A 21,234-nucleotide genomic window follows, 5' to 3' on the forward strand; every position below is an offset into this window, starting at 1 on the left:
ATCGGGCTACTTGAAGTCACGGGTGTACAGAGATGTAAATTCTTTTCATAAATTTAATATGTAATATTCCGTATGTGAATAACGAAACATTTCGTTATACAAGGAAATGTTCAAATAAGTAAATATCCTATAAATATAATACTAAAATGGGTTTTCTTTCGTCTGATTATAAAGTACAATAATTTAGCTATTTTTCTGAAGAGGAGCAGTTTAGGAAGAGAGAAGTAGTGACGAAAAAATAGAATAAAAGCCAAGCAATTAAAAAAAAATATTGCAAGTTAAATAGAATTTTCTTTTTGGAAGGGAGAGGGGGCGATATTTCTGATTAGAAAGAAGAAAGGAAAAAACAGGTGTTAAATTAAGAAATGTTAAGTTTTTAATAAATTACAATAGAAACTCAGATTTTTAATAAAATTTAGAAATTTTGGAATAATATGAAGTGTCCTTAAATATTAAATTGTAAAGAAAGATAAAATTATGCAGCTTCTAAACAGGTAATACTCAAAAGTATTTGCAATGTAATATACTTAGAAAATGATCATATGATTTGGATCATATATAATATGTTCTGCCTTTGCAGGTAGACTGTGTTTTAGACAAATATGTAATAAATAATATATATAATAACAAACATGTAAATAATGGATAGCAATTATATAACTTTAACAGGATAAGGTACAAGCGATGAGAAAATTTCATATGATTATATTGAATATTTTCAATAATTTAAAAATTTCAAATATTACGGAAATATTTTAATACCTTGAAGAATATAACTTCTTATTAGATTAATACAAATTTGTAGTTATCTGTTTTACTGAAGCAGTTATCTAAAACAGGAGTTCTGCGACATTACACTAGTTATTTAAAAGTGATTCAATACTGCATGACATTCATTCACATCTTTAGTGACATGACATTCGTGCCATTCCACCACATGTTTCATTCATGTCACTCTTCTCTATGACGTTATATTAAAGTCGCCATGTGACATTACAGGAATGTCGCAATGTAACCTCACAGCAACGTCACAGTGTAGCAGCATGACTATGCATTAACGTCACAGACTTCACATCAATGCCACAATGTAACTTCACATTAACATCACAATACGACGCCACATAAACGTTGCAGTGTTACATCATACAAACATCACAGTGTGCCGTAAAGAGAAGCAGGCATTAAGCTCTGCCTACAACACCAGAGATCGTCACAGTGTGACGCATTTTCAATGTCACAGCAACGTCACTGTACTGTTGGGGTATATATATATAGGTTAATTTGAATTTAACAAACATTATTTATTCGTAAAAAGCAAATTTAAAGATAATTAAAAATTAAATTTAAATTATGAAATTTTAATTGTAAACAAATAAATTAATTATTGCTACAAACTAATCTACAATATCATGTAAATTCTGAGAGCATATGTAAATAAATGCAGGTATCAAAATCCATGAATAAATATAATATTCCAAAATTTTTTTAAACCTAAAAAATTAAAAAATGCAGAGAATAATTGTTCAGCAGGCAGGAGGCAGACTTATCAAGGGGAAGTTGCCTACAAACCTAACTCTTCAACTACTCAATTCGTGTTTCTTCATTCATGTAAGCAAGGACAAAAGTAAAATCAAACGTTGTGAATTACTAAAAAGAAATGAGTGGAATTTAGAGAAATTAGCAAGTAAATGACTAGAATTAAAATTAAGTCAATTAACAGTAGAAAACCAAATATTTTAGAAAATCAAAGTAATTTAGAAACTTTTGCTTACAGAAAACTTCCCCCGACACGAATTATGCATGTAAATCAAAAATAAACTATATACAATTTATTAAAAATACATAAATAATACTAAAAAGCATACATGCATGAATTTCTAAATCCGGTCCGCTAACAGAAAAGTACTGATTACTCTCAAAAGGTATGTAATATACCTTGTTTTTTAAGAAACTTTTTTTTTTCCTTCTAAACTGAGTAATCTTAGTTGAAATCAAATATAAAGACAAATAAAATACCCTCACTTGCTTACAGTACAGTCATATTCTGTATGTAGGAAAATCAAATCAAGATTTTTCAAATATCCTGATGAACTATAATTTCAGTTAATGTAGATACTTGATTTGAATGGTCTTGTCTACAGTCTTTTCTTGCTTTGCGCAATTAATTTTTGTCTCAGCAAATAGGAATAATAAATTAATAATTTCGATGTAAAAATCATTAAGTATATTATAATGGTAATAATAAGTATATTATAATGGTAATGGTATTATAATGGTTCTTTTCTATTATAATGATACTTTATTAAAATGTGTAAGTAGAATAAATAACAAATTATGTTATAAACAATTAAATTAAAAAATTATTAAACCCCATGCACAGTAGATGGCAGCACAAACAGTAGAGATTTAATGTTGAATTTAAAAGCTGTGAAATTGGAATTGCTATTAAAGCACGTTTTTTAAATATTTTAAATGAGTAATAGAATGAACACCATTTTCGAATAAAATGCGAGTATTTTTAAATAATTTATCTATTTATACCGGTCTGAAATGGAAAAGAATATATTTACAGTTTATAATTTTTAGGGTGAAAGATCCAAGCTGTGTGACAAGAAGAGTTTGAGATTTTACTTCATATTTTGTATTGATATTGTGAATTCGAACAATACGTGAAGTAAAATGGATTTGAGAAAAATGAAAAATGAAGAAAAGCTAAACCTCTGTAGACGATATTATACTGGTAAATATGTTTTATAAGCTTCGAATTTCATTTTACATTTAACATAAAATTTTTAGATGAGATTTTCGTTTTATAAACTAGAACAAGATCTGTGATTAAAAAAAGAGTTTAATTCTGATTTTGCGAGTCTGATTTTACATTTTTATTATGTTTTCGTTTGAATATTACTTGCTTTATTCATTTTTTACGTCATTGGTTTGCGTCATTTCGAAAGGTAGAATTAATTTACTCGGCAGTACGTGGTGAAACTGCATTCATTATTCAAACTGTTCATTTTAGTGTGGATTCAGAAATGTTGTGAATTTGTTTCCTTTTTACCGTCTTTCTGTCTGTTATTGGTTACTTCTTGTGAAACATTTAGTTGTCAGCTTGAAGAGCGTATATTTTAATAAATTGAAGCGTATGGAATCATTTCTTGCAAATACCTGGAATGTAGTTTCTTATTAACAAAATGGAATTCCAGCCTTGATACCCTTCAAGCTGAACGTTTGTTCATGTTATTCATACATAACTTGTGTACATGAAGTATAGATTTTAATTTTTTTTTAATTGCGTGACATCTGCTTTTTATGAAATCAGTTTTATAATTTTATTTGAGAATTTAAAAAGAAAATGGAGTGGTAGCAGTGGTTATTAGGCATTTAATTATGGCTGAGCACTTAAGGGACATTTACCTGGGAACAGATGATTGCATGAAGAATTTTTCAGAAGAAAAGCATTTAGATTGCATGTGGAAAACACCATTTATCTACTTTCAGGCATCAGGAATAAAATCTGGATAAACTACCTGTTGTATGTGGCTTTAGCCATGTGGTTGCTTGTGAGCTGGAAAACAAATTTTTGTTTTTATATTTTCTATTAGAACTTGAAATTCCTCAAGAAGTCTTTTTGAGGCATAGAGATGGAGATATATTCAAACTTTTATAAGCTTTTTAATCTATACTAAATAAATTAAATCCTGAATGAATTTCACATTATTTTACTGAAATGAAAAATGCCTGCAGGAATAGAATATTTAATCAGCGCTCAAAACAAAGTTTGGTAATAATGTTGTGTGCAGTGTACTGATTTTATTTATTTATTTTTTAGATTGTGCCTCTAAAATGTGTTAGTCATTTCTTTTTTCCACCATTTTGTTTTATATTCGAGTTTGAAAGATATTGTATATTTTATTATGTGAAGCTTTTATTATTGAATTTAGGAATCTCCACCGAGTTTCTATAATATGACATGGAGCATTTGGGGTGTAGTATCTTTATAAACCCTCAGTATAATTTAGTTTTTGGAGTATTAATGCCATCTACGGATTGCCCGATTCTTTTGGTGTTGTATGGTTCAGTTATTATATCCTAATTGGTGCAACCTCTTATAAGAAGACCATTTGTCACTGATGATAACTGAGCCAAGTATTGCTTCGTGTTGGATTATGGGTAGTAACATTGCTGCATCATTTTGTGCTACGATGAAAAAGTATGTTTCAAGTTTATCAGTTCATCATGTTAAACCAAATACCCAGGATCTTTATATTCATTTTGTATCTAAGAGATAAATAATGTACTAAAAGTGGTACGCCACATACTACATCATTACCCAAAATTCATTCAAGGTTAACAGGAAAAAAATCTTATATTTAATAATTTGAGTAGGAGGAAACATGAGAATTATCTGATTTTTTTTATATATTTTGAAAAAATTATATATAATTAGTAGATTAGCATTATATTTTAGCAATTATGCATTTTCCCCTTATTATTTATTTATTAAAATTTATAATTAATAAAACATTAGTATCAGAATTTAGGTATATAAGCAGTTAAAAATTATTGAGAATGTTGTTATTTAAAAGTTCTCTGATGAATCGTTCATTTAACTTTCATTATTAAAATAAATACTTTCTGGTTATCTGCATCCCCATGAAAGGATGTCAGTCCATTTATGACTTAGTAAATTGGTAGAAAATATAAATTTAGTCATATTTGCAACTCAGGGGTACATGTTAACTTCATTTATAATAATAAAAGTATTATATAAGGAAAAAATATACTGATATTTAGATGTTTGTTCCCTATGGAGATGGCTCATATATATTTAAATCTAAAGTTTGTAAATCCCCAAGTACTCAGGAACATGTGTAGAATGTATCTGAACAAGTTGGCTGTTCTTGCAATGCCAGTGCACTGAAAGTATGATAGTTCTATCGAGTGTTCAAATTGGAGGTGCGAATGATCAGAAAGTAGATAAAAACAACTCATTTATATAAAATTCTTTTATTTTTTAATACACTCAAATAAAATAAAAAATAAGCTCTGAAAGCTTTCAAATTTTATGTTATGCCTGCCTCTAGTGTAGAATTGGGTGCCAATTCGATTAGCGATAAATTTTTAAAAAAATTTGGCGATGAAACCTCATTTCTGGTTACCATGATAGTTTTAACTTCCTGATTTTTTTAAAATGAAAATAGATTGATGTGTACATGGACAAATTTACGGCAGTGCACAATGCCTAGTTTGTGCAATTCTGGGAAAACAAGTCGATGTGTACATGGACACAGAGTTTGTGAAATTCTTTGACTTTTTATTTTGGTTTTGTGTAGTGGCCATCTTGAAATTGTGCCTTCCTGGTGCCGATCTTGGAGTAAAAAAAGAATCGCCAAAAACATGTATTTAAAACAAAGGGCACCCAATTGTAAACTTTTAGCCCAAACAGGCATTCTTTTCATTTAGAGACACGTAACATGATTCGAAAGCATTTGGGCTAAAATATTTAAAAATAGGATATTTTAGAATTTCAATAGACTGTTTTAATCAGTGGAGTTAAAGGTGTTTTATTCCATACAGTCCTGCCACTGTTCACTTTTAAATTGTTGAGTTTTTTAATAAAAAATTCATTGAAGTTTTAAAAATATGAGGTATTTTACTGTTATTGGGACCAGATTAAGAAATATATGTATGTGTGCTTGTGTGTATGTATGTGCATATAAGTGTATGTACACATACATACATTTCTGAATCCGGTCCTGATAACAGAAGAGTATTTATATGAAATATATATGAACACATATGAAATACTCAAATTCAGGGTTGATCTTTACATTACGGTAACTTGGCGATTTTTTGGCGAAAATTTGGCGACCAACTTCCCTACAGCAACCCTCTATTTTTTTTTCCCCGCCGCCATTTTGTCTTCACGAAGTAAAGACATGTTTCTTTTCTTCTTATCTACTGAACACTTCTTCCAACAATCTACTAGCCGAATTACACTTATGCTAGAAATTTTATCAAACAAAACTGCTTAATCATGACAAATATTCACTGCAAAATTCGGAAAAAGTGCACAATACCATACACCTTACGCGTTTTTCAAAATAACACATACACATAAACCATGTACACGCCGACTTATTTTTACTTAAAAAAACATCCCAGAATTGCACAAAAATGGCATTGCGCACACTCTTCACTATATCCATGTACACTGCTTTTTTCTCATAAATTCGAAAAATTTCACGAAAATACATGACAATTTTCTCAATCTTTAAACCCGGTAAAAAGAACATATATGAAATTACCTGATCGCGAAAAAGTATTTACCCTTTACAAATATGAACATTTCCACATATAAAATAAATAAAATATCCAAAACCTTTTACCTCTAAATCATCTATTACATTATACACGTCACCAACGAATTCATACATGAAGCATTACAAATATTTAGTATCAAATATTTAAATTATTGCATGCACGTTTATTTCAACTGAAACGTAAACCAAATTCCTACAAGCATAAAATTCACAAAATAGCTATCATTTCATTAAAATATCACTGAACCATGTACACGTCGACTTATTTTTACTTAAAAAAACATCCCAGAATTGCACAAAAATGGCATCGCGCACACTCTTCACTATATCCATGTACACTGCTTTTATCTCATAAATTAAACAAAATTTCACGAAAATACATGACAATTTTCTCAATCTTTAAACCTGGTAAAAAGAACATATATGAAATTACATGATCGCGAAAAAGTATTTACCCTTTACAAATATGAACATTTCCACATATAAAATAAATAAAATATCCAAAAACTTTTACCTCTAAATCATCTATTACATTATACACTTCACCAACGAATTCATACATGAAGCATTACAAATATTTATTATCAAATATTTAAATTATTTCCATGCACATTTATTTCAACTTAAACATACACCAAATTCCTACAAGTATAAAATTCACAAAATAACTATCATTTCATTAAAATATAATTAAATTCAAAAACACCACTTAAAATATACATGAGCACATACATTCAATTAATAAAAATTACCTTACAATCCTAATTACTTTAAACTAAATCATTGCTAATAACAATTTTCCCAATAATACCAAATTCCTTTCCACCTTACATTTCCAACAATGCATAAAAATAATTAAAAATACTAACTTACCTAATCTCCTTCAGAATCTTCATTACATGGCGGATACACTTTTCTTCATTCTCTTTCAGAATCTTTAAAATCATACTTATCTTTCAAAGCAAGATACCAGGTAAAATAAATAACATAATAAAACATGTTTATTTCTCTCTCACACAACCTTAAAAAACATTTCTTACTATCCTTTTCAATACCACTAAATACCCATTTCGAATTCACTTTACTTACGGCCATGGGATCCAAAAATTCACAAACACTATTTCACACAACACAGAATAAAGCCAAATACAAAATTTCCAGATTTTTTCCCGATTCCCCCCCTTTTCCAATTAAAGAACCGTAATTCGTCCATTAATATCACATGACATATCCCATGATCTCTCATTTCCCCCACACAAAATAATGCGTAATCGGAACTCAGTACTGCTCACATTATTACCAAAGTCCCAGGTAGTAACCTTTATCGCCTCCAAAATGTCGCCAAACTACCAGTTACCGTAATGTAAAGATCAACCAAATTCAGTATTCCATATGCCTATGTTTAAGTAGACGACTACGTTATTAAAATTTAATTGCTCTATGTATTGTTGTTTCTTCACAGTGTGAGAAACATACATATATTTTCATTATTTAATTTCTTTAAATATAATACAGGATCTATAATATTTGGTGGCAGCAGTTTGAAAAGTGCTGCAGCCATTTATAGTGTTTCAACAGGGCTGTGGAGTTGTCAGGGAAAATAAGCAACTCCAACTGATTCAGACTCCTGGAATTTTAAAGACTCCGACTCCCGCATATATATGTAAATGTATACACATGGGTTGCAGCTTATTTTTTAATATAAAAGAAGTAATAGATGCTACAAAAATAATTGATAACATAGCAAAATATTTATGTTATGAAATGGAAAAACTGGCATTAGTAATTTCTAAGAAAAAGTACAACTTTGGCAACATCTTCTTTGATAAAGGATCTTGGATCTAATTTGATGAACTTCAGAGCTTAGAAGAATCTTTCCACACTGACTTGAGTAGGATTAAGAGCTGTTACTCTTACGGCTACTTCTTTTAACTTTTCAGGCTAGATTTTTATAATTTGATAAAAAGAGATGTCTTGCAAGAGCAATCATATTTCTCTATTTCTTCAGATGCTGTATAGAAATTTTGTTTGCATTTTTTCATTTTTATATCTAAAGGCTCTTGGTTCTTTATTTTCATTCGCTTTGCCTAAGCCTTTTCAGTTTTATCCAAATATTTCTCAAAATCTAATTTGTCACTGGAAGAGGATGATAGAGACTCAGTTGCAATGTCTGCAGTTTGACTATCCTGATTTGAATTCTCCAGTTGTTTTGGGAATAATTTCATTCTTAATGAAAGTTCATAGATGGTTTTCTTTGCCTTTTTAATTTGTTCGTTATCCAACAAAATTCGGTGTTTCGGATCTACATATATCGAACCTAGCAAGACCTCATTGTCTAGAAAACTAGTTTCTCTTTTCTTCATTGAAGAAATGATTCCTTCTGTAATAAACCCTCCATTTCAGGAGGAACAAACATCACATTCTTCCATCCTCACCTCCTGTTAATTCTTCAATTGTAGCTTTTTTGTAACTATATGCAGTGTAGAAAGAAGAGTTTCCAGTTCTGCAAGATCTTCCAGTCTTTCTGTTAGTGAAACATTAGGTTTATCTACATCTTCTAAAAAGTTCTTAATTCTAACAACCTCTATATCATCAAATATGTACTTCCCCATCACATTGCTTGATCAATAATTGCTCCTTTTCCTTCTTGCTTCCTAGGAATGGCATCAATTTTGGGAGTTCTTGCTGCTATTGCTGCTTACCTAAATTGTAACTAAATGAAGCATTTTAATCAATAATGGCAAATATCACATCCATTCTCCTCCCTTATATTTATTTATTAATATGTCAATAAAATAGAAACTATTTATTAATATATATAGTCTGTTAATAAAAATAATAACTCAGTTTGTCATTAAATCCTTTTTCAGTTCACTTTATTTTCATTTCAAATTCAAACTGTCCAACATGGAGTCGACGTGTTTTTAGCGACTCCAACTCTGACTTCTTTTTACCCAAAAATCTGCCTAACTCGGACTCCACAGCCCTGGTTTCAACGAAAAATGCTGTTTTGAGAGTAACAGCCCTTCTGAGCTAACGCCTCTTTGGACTAAAAAAAATTTATATGAATTAATACAGTTTTATCCTTTTTAATATAAAATTGACTGACAATTTATTATTTTAGATTCATCTTTCAGTATGGAATGAAGTGCGATTTATAACATACTGAAAGTATGCATAGGAAAAGCATTATGTATCAGTTATACTGGGTCACATATTCTTGACTATACCTTTTTGATGACAAAATGCCTCCAGTGACATTTTGATGACCTTTGGCTTCATCGAATATTCTTCCCGACTATCCATAAATATTACTGAATTGTCAATCTGTAATTTCCTCCATTTTTGCAGTTTTTATTGTAATCATTTAAAAAAAAGACATGATTTTTCTTCTCAAAAGTCATTGTCAAACCATTGTTTAGATTAAGACACAATAACACGCCGAATAAATACCAATTCAGAAATCAAACAACAAAAATCAGCGTTATATTTACAAAGTTTTCACAGGACTAGTTTCGATGGTTTTACCGAACCACCATCTTCAGGAGAACCAACAGATGGCGCCACTTGCTTATTCTTGTCCAGGCTTTCTTATCTTATCTAATCATTATTTCCTATCTTGTTCATTTGCGGTTTTGCAGCTGAAGATGGTGGTTCGGTAAAACCATCGAAACTAGTCCTGTGAAAACTTTGTAAATATAACGCTGATTTTTGTTGTTTGATTTCTGAATTAGCATTGTTTAGATAATAACCTCCCAGCATTTTTTTTTTTGGTTTGTTTTATATGATTACTTGCAGTAGCAAAAATTGTAAGCTTTATGAGCATTTTCCCCCCAATTCTTCCCCCCCTTTTGTATAGCGTGCAATTCTTTTAAAGTAAATTTGAATTTTCTGAATTAATTTTTTGTTAATTTTTGCCTTTGGCACTTACTTTAAATCTTTTATTTCTTGGTGCCATAAAATTATTGTGAAGAATATGTGACGAGTATAATTGATAAGTTAAAAAAAATCCTTAAAATAATTTTTTTAACTTATAAATTATAAAAAAATTGATATTTTGGAAAATTTAAAAATTATATTTCAGTATAATTTCTTCGTATTAATCACAATCATGTTTTGTAATGAGTTGTCAGAATATTCTATAAGTTGACATTTGTATCAGTGGCTAAGTATAAGAAAAATGAATTAAGAGATTAAAATATTATGATTCCTTTTCTGAAAATTGGATTTTTATACAGTACAGAGATTGGAACTTTAATTCTGGATTTTAAATCATCAGTCTGAATCTTGTAAAAGTTTAGAGTAGATTTAAGGGTGCTCCTTGGATTATCATACGCACGCAAAATAATAACAACAATAATACAACTTAACGCTAATGTGATTTGTGGACTTTTGGAGCATGGTGAGAAACATAATCTCAGTTTTTATGAAGAAACTTCTTCATATATTGACTTAATTTACAAGTGGTGGTTTGTAGTTAATGTTGAAAGTCCTTCGAAAGGAATACACCTTAAAAATACTTCTTTATCAACCTTCTAACGTGGTAAACCACGTGGTGAAGGTGTAATATTTTTGAAAAATTTATTTACTGTTTGGACATGTGGAAAGATTCAAGTAATACTGGGGTTTTAAAAACAGAAATTCGCACAGCTCTTATCCATACCACGCACGCCTTATTAGACATGGCAAATTACTGCATAAATGAATTAAAATTCAAATAGCTTTTAACTGGGAAAATGCAAACTGATTGTTTGGAAGATCAATTTGGCAAATACATAATGCTTTCTAGGTTACAGTAAGTATTTGAATCAAAATACAAACTTAGAATGCAGGATTCCTTGCCCCTTAATTCAAGTGTGTATAACTATGCGTTGAAAATTTTGTATTTTGTATATTTTTGTGAGGGAAGTTTAAGTTGATCTTACTCAGTAAATAATGAGGAATCGTTTTTCCACAGCGCAGAAACGTGTAATAATTAAGTACAAAACTACAGATTAAATTGGAATATAATAATAGCTTAGCATCTTCTTGCACTAGTTGAATACAAAGACAATTTTATGTCACTTTCTGTGTTTGAACAGTCACTCGACGCCTACTCGCACTGGTGAGCAATGAGTTTTTCTTGTCAGGTGATGCCCTTTGGTGGCTGCAGAACTTACTGATACCACATTTTTTTTTTGTTTGCTTCTTGCATATTAACTTTGCTGATCTCCATTTCAGGTTATTTCTTACAAAGTTTATTTCCAGTACTGTAGGGCCCACCAGCGGCTGAGTGGTAAAGCCACTGAACACTGGTAGTTCGGTCAGAGATTCAAATCCCTCAAACGGGCTGGCTTTATGGGCGTTTTCATGTGTTCCCCATGCGTAACATATATACGAGCCAGTTTCCCTTATAAAGTCCTCCACTGCACAAATAAATGCAAACATAAATGTTTTGCAGCTTTTAATATATAGTTATAATAGTATCATTTTAGAATCATTATCATAAATTAAAACTGCTGTAAAATGTTCTTAATGCTTTTTTAATGGATATTTTTTAGAAATATTAAAAACCATGAAAATCTATTATGACTAAGAGTATCTAAATGCATAATTTAATTATTTGTAACTAACTCCTCACCCTTAGATGTTATCTTACCATGTTAAGGTGAGTTATCTCTTTTCCTAACTCTTATTGTGTGTGCAAAATAAAATACAAAAATGTCAAAATTAATGTAAAAATTTATTCATCACATCTTTAAAATAATACAAAACAACTTATCGTCTCCGGTACTTCAGTGGCTTATTGAAACTTTATATTAAATACTGTATATTAACTGGATTACAACTTCAACGAATCTACACAAAGCTATGACTGTAACTGGGACAGTCAAAGTGCAACTAACTTTCAGTGCTTAACCAGTGTCAGGCATTCATGTCTGTTCTGATCAGTAGCTTTCAGTCTGTAAGCAAGCAACTGCAGTGGCAACAGCCAAGCTTCTGTTATGAGTCATGCTGATTATTATTTTATTTCACAGTTTAATTTATGCCACTTGACATAAAATTTGATATATACTTCTGGACTGAACAAATACATGATGAATGGCAAAAAGAAAGAATCGATATAAAGTTAACTGTTAGTACAATTTAAATAAAAATCCACTAATCTTCTTTAAAATATATAAGAATATTATAAATATAAATGTTTCCAGAAATTTTATAATTTAATGCTAATTACTTGAAAAAAAATGGTGAAGACAATTTTATTCTTGAATATGTTTTATAATTAAGATAAATATTATGTTTAATAATAAGGTATCCTACTTACAGATTTATTTTATTTTTACAAATTACAAAAATGAAGTTTGAGTGTAGATGATTGGTCCATAATTTTGTTTCATTGACAATCCTTAAAAATCCTTAAAAGTACTTGATTTCCATGTAAAGAAGTGTGTATGAACACTGAGGGTTTGGAATCAAATCACAGATAAACATTGTAAAAAGAACAATTATACTTAAAATTTGATGTCTGAATGTTCCTATCGGAAAGTTAGAGGTAAGGGAAGAAATGCAAATTCATACCTCTAACTAAATGTTCAGACTCTAGCTTGCATTAAAAATTGGGAGGAAGCATAAGGAGTTAGATTTCATGTGTTTTAGCTCTTGCCAGATGTGAAACTCATTAATATACAGTCAAAAGTCTTTAATCCGTACTCGTCGGGACTTCGGCGATTCCGGATTATCGGTTTTTCTGGATTATAGATCATCAGTTTAAATCTGGTAAGATGGCATGCAGAAATTATAAAATTAAAAATATGAAACCGTAATTTATGAAATAAAGAGCAATTATGATCTAATAAAGGGTATCTAAATTTACAAAAAAAAGCTTAATTTTTATTTGTTTACTTTATTAAACATTTCTTTCAACGCGCACATGCCTAAAGCATACATTACGCATAGTCGAAATTAGAAAATTGCAACCAGAAAACTATTTGATGTGTATTCGTGATATTTATAATGACGAGGAATTTGATTTAAATCATATCAAAGACGGAGTACATCGAGATGAAATATCACATTTAGTAAGGAATTATAAGCTGAATAAAATAAAAACATCTGCCTTGAAGATAAGGATAGTGCTGACAGATCAACTTCCAGTTCATTGCGCCGTCGCGGCGCCCCCCCCCCCCGGGTGAGCAGCGTTAAATTGATAAACAGATTTAGAATGGTTAGAGAAACAAAGGATATGCCTTTATCCATTTTTTTGCAGCAATTCCACTTTTTGTTTGATGGACATTGAAACATGCTTTCGCTTTGTAGATCCTTTGCAGCTCCAGAATCGGAAATTCTTTTTGACATAATCGAAAGTTCAAGCTTACTTTTATAAAATTGCTCTAACAGTCTGCAAAAAATAATGAGCCGTATCCCATTAGAAGATTAAGGAACAACGCAATCTGCAACATTAACTGAAATAGATAATTAGATAATTTTAGCTTAGCTTATACCGTCCGTTATACATTAAACGCGCATGCGTAAACGTATATGCGCATGAGTAAATATATTATGCGCTTACGCATGCGCCGAAAGTTTGTAGCTTTGAGGTCCGGATTATAGATCATTAAAGATCTATAATCCGGATTAAAGACTTTTGACTGTACTAAGTATGTTTCTGAACTTTACATCTGGCAACAAATGCATTAAATATTAGCTAGATTGATATAAAAGTGCTAGAATATGTCATTAAGTTTCATGTAATTTTACATGCTAAAAGATAGTTAGTTTAAATATATTTGATTATATAGCTGTTTATTTTTATTATGAATATTTTGTACATTTAAGTTTTTTTTTTTTTTTTTTTTTCCCTCAGGTGGATTTTTTTTACTTCCGTTCCTGTGGTTTGTCAATGCAGTATGGTTTTTCAATGAAGCATTTCGTAAGAGCCACTATGAAGAACAGAAAATGATCAGAACATGTGAGTTATATTTTGTTATTATCTTTTTATATGTTATTTTTAATTCAATTTTTATATGTTATATTTAATTCAATAGACAAGAGGTTATAAAATCATCCTAGAAAAGTTGTGCTGTAGCTTTCTTTTAGTTAATCTATAATAGTAATAGAAAGAGTGTATGTGTCATAATACTAAAAGAAAGAGTATATGTGTCATAATACTAAAAGAAAGAGTGTATGTGTCATAATACTAAAAGAGTGTATGTGTCTGTGCCTTCATGGCAAAGTAGCTTAGAGATACAGAATTCAGCAAGCAAGATATGAAAATAGTCAACATAGAATTTAAATTTTTGTACCAATTAGGTAGATCAGAAAATGAGTCTTTCCAATAAAATTTATCCGGAATTTGATTATAAATTTTCAGTATTTTTGGCTATTTTTTAAAAGCAAATCCTTGATTTTGATCAGTATATTATCAGTATCTTGAAATTTCAACTTTGAGAACCTGTGACTCTTACCATCTTGAAATTTTTGCAAGTTAAAAAAATTAAGTGCTTATATATTAACAAATCACCTTGGTAGAAGTCACCAAATTTTGCAAAACGCATATTACACATTTGGCAATCATGGGCAATAACCATTCTTCGAGTAAGCTTGTAAAATTTCCTTCATTCAAGGAAAGTCACAATTTCATATATGTTCTTTTCATTTATTCCTAGTTCGAAAGATTTTTATAGACAAATTCTGATTTAAAAAATAAATAAATAAATAAATAAACTCAATTTTAAAATATGTATTTGTGGAATTAGTTTGCAGCAGAAGAAAACTGTGGTATAATTTCTGCAGTAGTACAGTGTTTTGCCACAAAATATCTGAAAGGGAGCAGTTGTTTTAACCCTTTCAGTCCTAATGGGCACATACGCCTCAGAGATTAGATTTCAAGGCCTATTGGGTAAATAAAGCCCACTTTTAAATGGGTTTTTAAGTTTGCAGTGTTTTTAAAGAATTAAGGAACAAATATATGGCCAGAGATACCTGACAACACTTTTAAATTGCAAATCGCGTACTTATGTTCTTGAGTATGCCGATTACTTAAATTTCAATTTGTCTATTTTATTTAATTTTACAGTAAGTACTATTATATTTAAGGCATGTTTAGTATGAAATAGTTCTTATTAAGTAGTAATTTAACTTTTTTAATGTCAGATTTAAGAAATTTTGAATAAATTCCTTTTGTGGGATATATTGTCCCAATCATGGTTAGTATGTCCCATCAATGATAAATTTACTACTTGCTGATATTTTATGTTAATGAAACGTACATGAAAATTTTTGTTGTATATGAACTGGTACATGTGGCAGAGTTTACGTTTTGTAATATTCACATTATACATTACCACAAATTTTAGTTTTGTTTTCTGAGAATGGGTAATATCCTAGACAATTGGGACAAATAGTCCCAGTTGACAATACGATTGGGACATATTGTCCCAGGAGATTTCCAGGAAATGGGAGAAGTTAAAAACTTTAAACTCGTATTACACTTCTTTTAGTATGTCAACATTAAATTAAACTACTTTTCATAGTTAAATTTTAATCATGGGAAAGTCGGGTCGAAAGGGTTAAACCTGCTTTTAAAGCAATCACCATAAAACTCCACCAGAAGGAAAGAAATAAAAACCAGCTAAGTAGATAATACTTAATTAGAATGTAAAATATATATGTAATAGAATGTTAATCAGAGACAAAAAGTAAGAAATATAGAACTAAATCCGTAAAGAACTAAAGAACTGTCTTTTCCACTGTCTGTTACAATATTGCACATACTTTACAGAAGTTCAGCTTTTGAATTATTTCTTCTTCTGTCAGTATTCTTAATAACTCTATTCTTGATATGAATTCTTTAAAATAATAGCATTGCAGCTTGATATACATTGGTCAAACAAAATATGCTTTAAAAGTCCACATCAAAGATAAAACTTGCATTGGGGAGAGGGGGGGGGGACAGAAAAAAAGAAAACAAATAAATAATTTATTGGATTACGTTGATTCACAAACCTCAGTTCAGCTTGATTCTGCTACAGTCATGCAAAACACTTCTACAACTGACGAATTAGATTTCCTTGAAGCTTTTGGTATCCATAAAAATCTTTCTATTAAAGAGATTTTATATACTTTAATTATTATTTTAACCTGTTTCCCTCCCACCATCTATATACAGCACAATTCTTGATCCAATTCCATTTTCAAAGAAGACGCCACTTTTTTTCCCTTTATTATAGAAAGTTCTTTGCTAGCTATAAAAATTATTCATCTCTCTGCGTTAATCTCTTTGATTTAGCTGCTGCTGAAGTAGGCAATAATGTTCAGTTGCTGACAGTGCTTCTGCTAAAATAAGATCATCATCAATTAATTTTTTCTTTGCTGTCATTGATAACTCCATTTGCACAATGATGATGTGCTGGATTTCAAAGTGTATTCTCAGGCTTTTCATTTATTCACAGTAAATTGTGAAATTTCCCCTATAAACAGCTTCATGGAAAATTTTGGACAAAATTTGAGTTGTGAATCAACTGGTGTATAACTTAGGAATAAATATTTTAAACAAATTAATAATAATTGCCAGATAATAATAATAAGAGAATAATTAATATATAATTGCAAGATATAAAATTAGGCAAACAGCAATCTTAGTTTGGTGTAGATTTTGAATGGATGATTTGAGGGCAGTCCGACACAAGTCACTCTTCTTAGGAACACACACAAATATAAGAGCACAACTGTTTTATATCGAAAGCAATAGGTGGTGCTAAACGAGAATGAACATAGTGCCATCTGTTGAGGAAGCTACTAATAAAACAAGAAAAACATCTAAAATCGTTAGGAAGATCTGGATAGACTTAATGGCATTGATAAATTAGAAAAATATTTGTTATATGTAAATAAATGTTCATTTTCAAGTTTATGATAAAGAATATTAAAAAAGAGGAAAAATACATAAGCTAACCATATATTTTTGTGACATTTTGTCACTAAATTAAATTAAAAATTAGAAAAATAAAAAATCTCAGTGAGAGAGTCTAGTTATTTTTTAAAGCTTTGATTGCACGTAAGTTTTGTGCAGTTGGACAAATTGATTTTGACATTACAAGCATAAATATTTTGTCATTCTCTGTCTCTTTTATGATACAAATGGCATATTTTACATTTTTATAAGTTAAAAAATTTGATTAAGCTTATTTGTAGGTAACAGGAAGAGAAACATAGCATGTCAGAGGTTACTTATGAAGACAATTTACAAACAGAGACTCCTCTTGAATTTTAATCATGAATTATTTTCTCAAAGCATGATAGAATCAACACAGAAATTATATTACGTTTTGCTCGAATAGTTCAAAAGTTAATACTATATCTTTGGTAAATTTATTAACAAATAGAAATCTTTTCTTTATGTGCATTTTTTGTCAGTACCATTTAAAGTTTAACTCTCTGTGCTGCTTTTTGAATCTCTCACGAAGACTTGTATTTAAACAGCATTTATTAGCTAAATTTATATAAATACTTATTTTAGTCTCTATTTTCATAAACTTGCATTCATCAAGATGACATTTACATTATTAAAGAAAGCAAAATATCTTAAATTATAAGTTAGTATATGCCAAGTGACAAAAAAAATCTCACGACTGGATTTAGCCAGTCATCCTGCTCAAAGGGTTAAAATGGTAAAGTACTGTGATGGAAATTCAAGATATTTGCATTGCACTGCACTGCTAGTCATTTGCATTTATTTTTTTTTTTTTTTTTTTATTTTTTTTATTTTTTTTTTTTTTTTCAGATTTAAACTAAAATACATAGAAATGTTTCTTAATTAATTATTACTGACAAGATTAAAAAAAATATATGAAAAGTATAACATTAATAATACATTATATATTTACTGAACGGCATTATTATAATATACTTTCATTATGTTGTGGCATGCTAGTAAAAAAAAGAACTATTTAAAGAAGGAATTTTAAGTTGTAGAATATGTTGTATTTCTTGTTCAAAGATACTTTGTCTTTGTACTATTAATACTAAACTTTTTTCAGATGTGATTCGATCAGCAATAGGAGCCTTTATATGGTTAGCGGGTCTTATAGCATGGATTGTGGTGTTTCAGATGAATCGGGCTGAATGGGGAGAGTTTGCTGATTCTTTGTCATTTATTATTCCTGTAGGAATACCATAATATTTTATACCACAATAATAATGTAGATTTTTTTAAAAACTATATGACCTTCCTTCAGAATTCACAAGAGTAAAGTAAAAATTACATGTTCCTTGCTATCATAAACTCTGAAAAATTCTTATGTAATATTTCTTTTATTGACTTCTAAACTTTGGACAAGATCTAAACAAAAAAAATTAAGATTTCATTGGATTTAGAATTTAATTCTATGTGCTGATTATTTTGTGCTAAAGATTCATATTATCTCTTCACTGGATCAAGATATGCTTGTTATATTATTTTCTGCTTATAAAAAAATATGGCATGTAATTATGCTTGAAGTATCTTAAGCTGAAAAATTGTATTTTATAAACCATTGTGAATTTATAGTAAACAAGGAACTATATAACTTTTTCACAAAATTGGGATGGATAATAGTGTAGATGATATATCAGTTACATAATACATGAATTTTATAATTCTAAATGTAACAAAGCAAGACCTTCGTAAAACAAGCTTTTCATATAGAAAAATATGTACATTATGTTTTCATTTTGTATTTCATGTTTTTTTTTTCATATTGTTCATGGTGTTTTTTGCTTCTTCATAAATTGTTTTAATTTTTTACCGTACTTTTTACTCACCCTATTTTAATACTTGATTAATTGGTTAAGACAAGCATAATTTATTTGATAATAGAAGACAATATTCACTTTGATACCATATCCATCAATAAGATGTTAAGAAAGGTATTTTGTTGTATTTGGATAAAGGTGTGTAAAAATATAATTTGTAATTTAATAGTTAAGTGATATTAAAATGGAACAATTTATCAAGTAGCGTACTGGAATTTAATGAGTTTTAAAATGGAGAATGTTAGGATATTAAAACTTTTTATTAAAGATATTAAGCTTAGTTCTGAATTAGTTCAATATATTTTTCATGTTGTTGTATTTATTATTTAACATTATAAATCATAATGTCAACAAAATCATCCCAATGTTTTAACTTATTTTTGTAAATAAAATTTTGTAAGCAGAGATTTTATTTATTTTAAAATAGGTTGTTTATAAATATCACTTCTTATTATTTTTTGCCTGTTTTGACCTAAAACAAGAAAAACTAAGATGAATTTTAGAAAGTTTTAGAGAATTTCTCAAGAGACGAATTTTATAGATGTCTTAGAATTTTTATTGAATTTTATAGATTTAAAGGGTTTTTTTCCTGAAATATTTTTGCTATTATTGTTATGCTTTCAGTGCTAAAACTTTTCAACAATATGTGTAAAGAGAAATACAGGACTGAGTATTCTGCAAGATGAGCAAAAATTTTCAATAAATTTTAACTTAATGAGTGAGGTCTTGCAATGCAAGTAGTACGTATATGTTTTATCTGCTGAACATCATGTGAACACAACTGAGCTGATGGTTCTTATCTTATTACTGCAGGGTTATGGGTTCTCATCTCCAGGGTTCAATCTCACTTTGCATGTCTCATTTCTGTAAACATCTCATTTGTATAGTGAATATTAACATCTAGACTGCCATGTGCTTTTTACAATAGCATTGTGACTGTGAATGTATGCATGAAAGGCATCTATTTTTTAATTTTATGTGATGTGTAAGATTATTCTTTAGTAACTTTACTGCAACAATGCCCCGCATGAAGACGAAAGTTGAAAAGGATGGTGATAAGAAGAAACAAGTGATTATGGTGGAAGTTAAAAAGGAAATCATCAAAAAGCGTGAATAAGGTATATGGGAAGCCCAATATTGCAAATTTTTGTAACATGTTTTTGCTGTTAATAATTCTCATTTACCTGAATCAGAACAAGTCCCCAAATTATTATCGTGGCAAGGGGTGCTAGACTGCACCTGTTGTTGAGCACCATGCAAGTGACATGTGTGACTTTGTTCAGTTCTGCCCAAATTCTGAAGGAGAGCACCTCGGGAAACAGGCCCTCTTCTCCTACCACTAATTTTTCGAGGACTTTCGTCTCGCTGCATAGTTTGAATGCCCCATGCTGCGCAGACACTATACATTTTCAAACATCCATGCCTTCTCCAGGATTTGAACCCAGGCCCTTCAGTATGGCAGTTAGCATCGCTAACTACTTCCCATCTGGGCGGCATAACATATTTACATCAATGATGTGCACAGTGTTTTAAAAAAATGGAGAAAAAGGGACTAAATGCAGCAAAAGGTATCACGAAATATTAAAGAAATGGCCACAGGCTCTGGGAGATGCAGAAAAGTTCTTGTGTAGCTAATTGAGAAACAATTATCTGGTAATAACTATCTGTGAGAAAGCAAAAGCCTTATATACTGATGTCAGAAGTAAAGTGCCAGGTACGTAGACAAAAACTGAAGGATTTTAGGTGAAGCTGGCAATGGTTTGATAAATTTAAGAGAAGCAGCAGCATCTATAGTGCTGTAAGGTTAGATGGAGAAGTAAGAAACTGCAAGGTCGGATGCAAAGGTAGCTAAGGCATTTATTGCTGAGCTCCAAAACCTGCCATAGCAAGTTTCAACTAATATGAAATGTAGCTTTTTTTGGGAAAGATAGCAAAGAAGACCTGTATTATAGCAAAAGAGAATGCAGTGTCGAGGCACAAGCTCATGAAAGACCATCTTGCCCTCTTGTGTTCTATTGTAAGTGAGAATTTTGAAGCCAAGTCCATATGTATGAATCATTCTGAGAATCCATGAATTTTTTAGGAATACAAGATGAAGAACAACAAGTTTAATATGTCAGAGTCCAATGGCAAAGCT

At 29.9% G+C, this 21,234-nt stretch overlaps 1 protein-coding gene across 1 annotated transcript; it reads left to right on the plus strand.

Annotated features, from left to right (window-relative positions):
- Nucleotides 1-2,579: 2,579 nt before the first annotated feature.
- On the plus strand, nucleotides 2,580-19,502 carry pen-2 (presenilin enhancer, gamma-secretase subunit). Its single transcript, XM_035358658.2, has 3 exons — nucleotides 2,580-2,740; nucleotides 14,170-14,274; nucleotides 18,344-19,502. The coding sequence occupies exons 1-3, from the start codon at nucleotides 2,680-2,682 to the stop codon at nucleotides 18,481-18,483; spliced, it is 306 nt and encodes a 101-aa protein (XP_035214549.1). The 5' UTR covers nucleotides 2,580-2,679; the 3' UTR covers nucleotides 18,484-19,502.
- Nucleotides 19,503-21,234: the final 1,732 nt, after the last annotated feature.

The sequence above is a fragment of the Stegodyphus dumicola genome, chromosome 1, assembly GCF_044657685.1.
Source record: "Stegodyphus dumicola isolate Sdum_Otavi_A_Nest chromosome 1, ASM4465768v1".
NCBI classification, from domain to species: Eukaryota; Metazoa; Arthropoda; class Arachnida; order Araneae; family Eresidae; genus Stegodyphus; species Stegodyphus dumicola.

Coding starts and splice junctions, on each gene's coding strand:
- pen-2 (XM_035358658.2), top strand. CDS start 2,680: ATGGATTTGAGAAAAATGAAAAATGAAGAAAAGCTAAACCTCTGTAGA. Junction 2,741..14,169: donor CTGTAGACGATATTATACTG/GTAAATATGTTT, acceptor TTTTTCCCTCAG/GTGGATTTTTTTTACTTCCG. Junction 14,275..18,343: donor ACAGAAAATGATCAGAACAT/GTGAGTTATATT, acceptor AACTTTTTTCAG/ATGTGATTCGATCAGCAATA.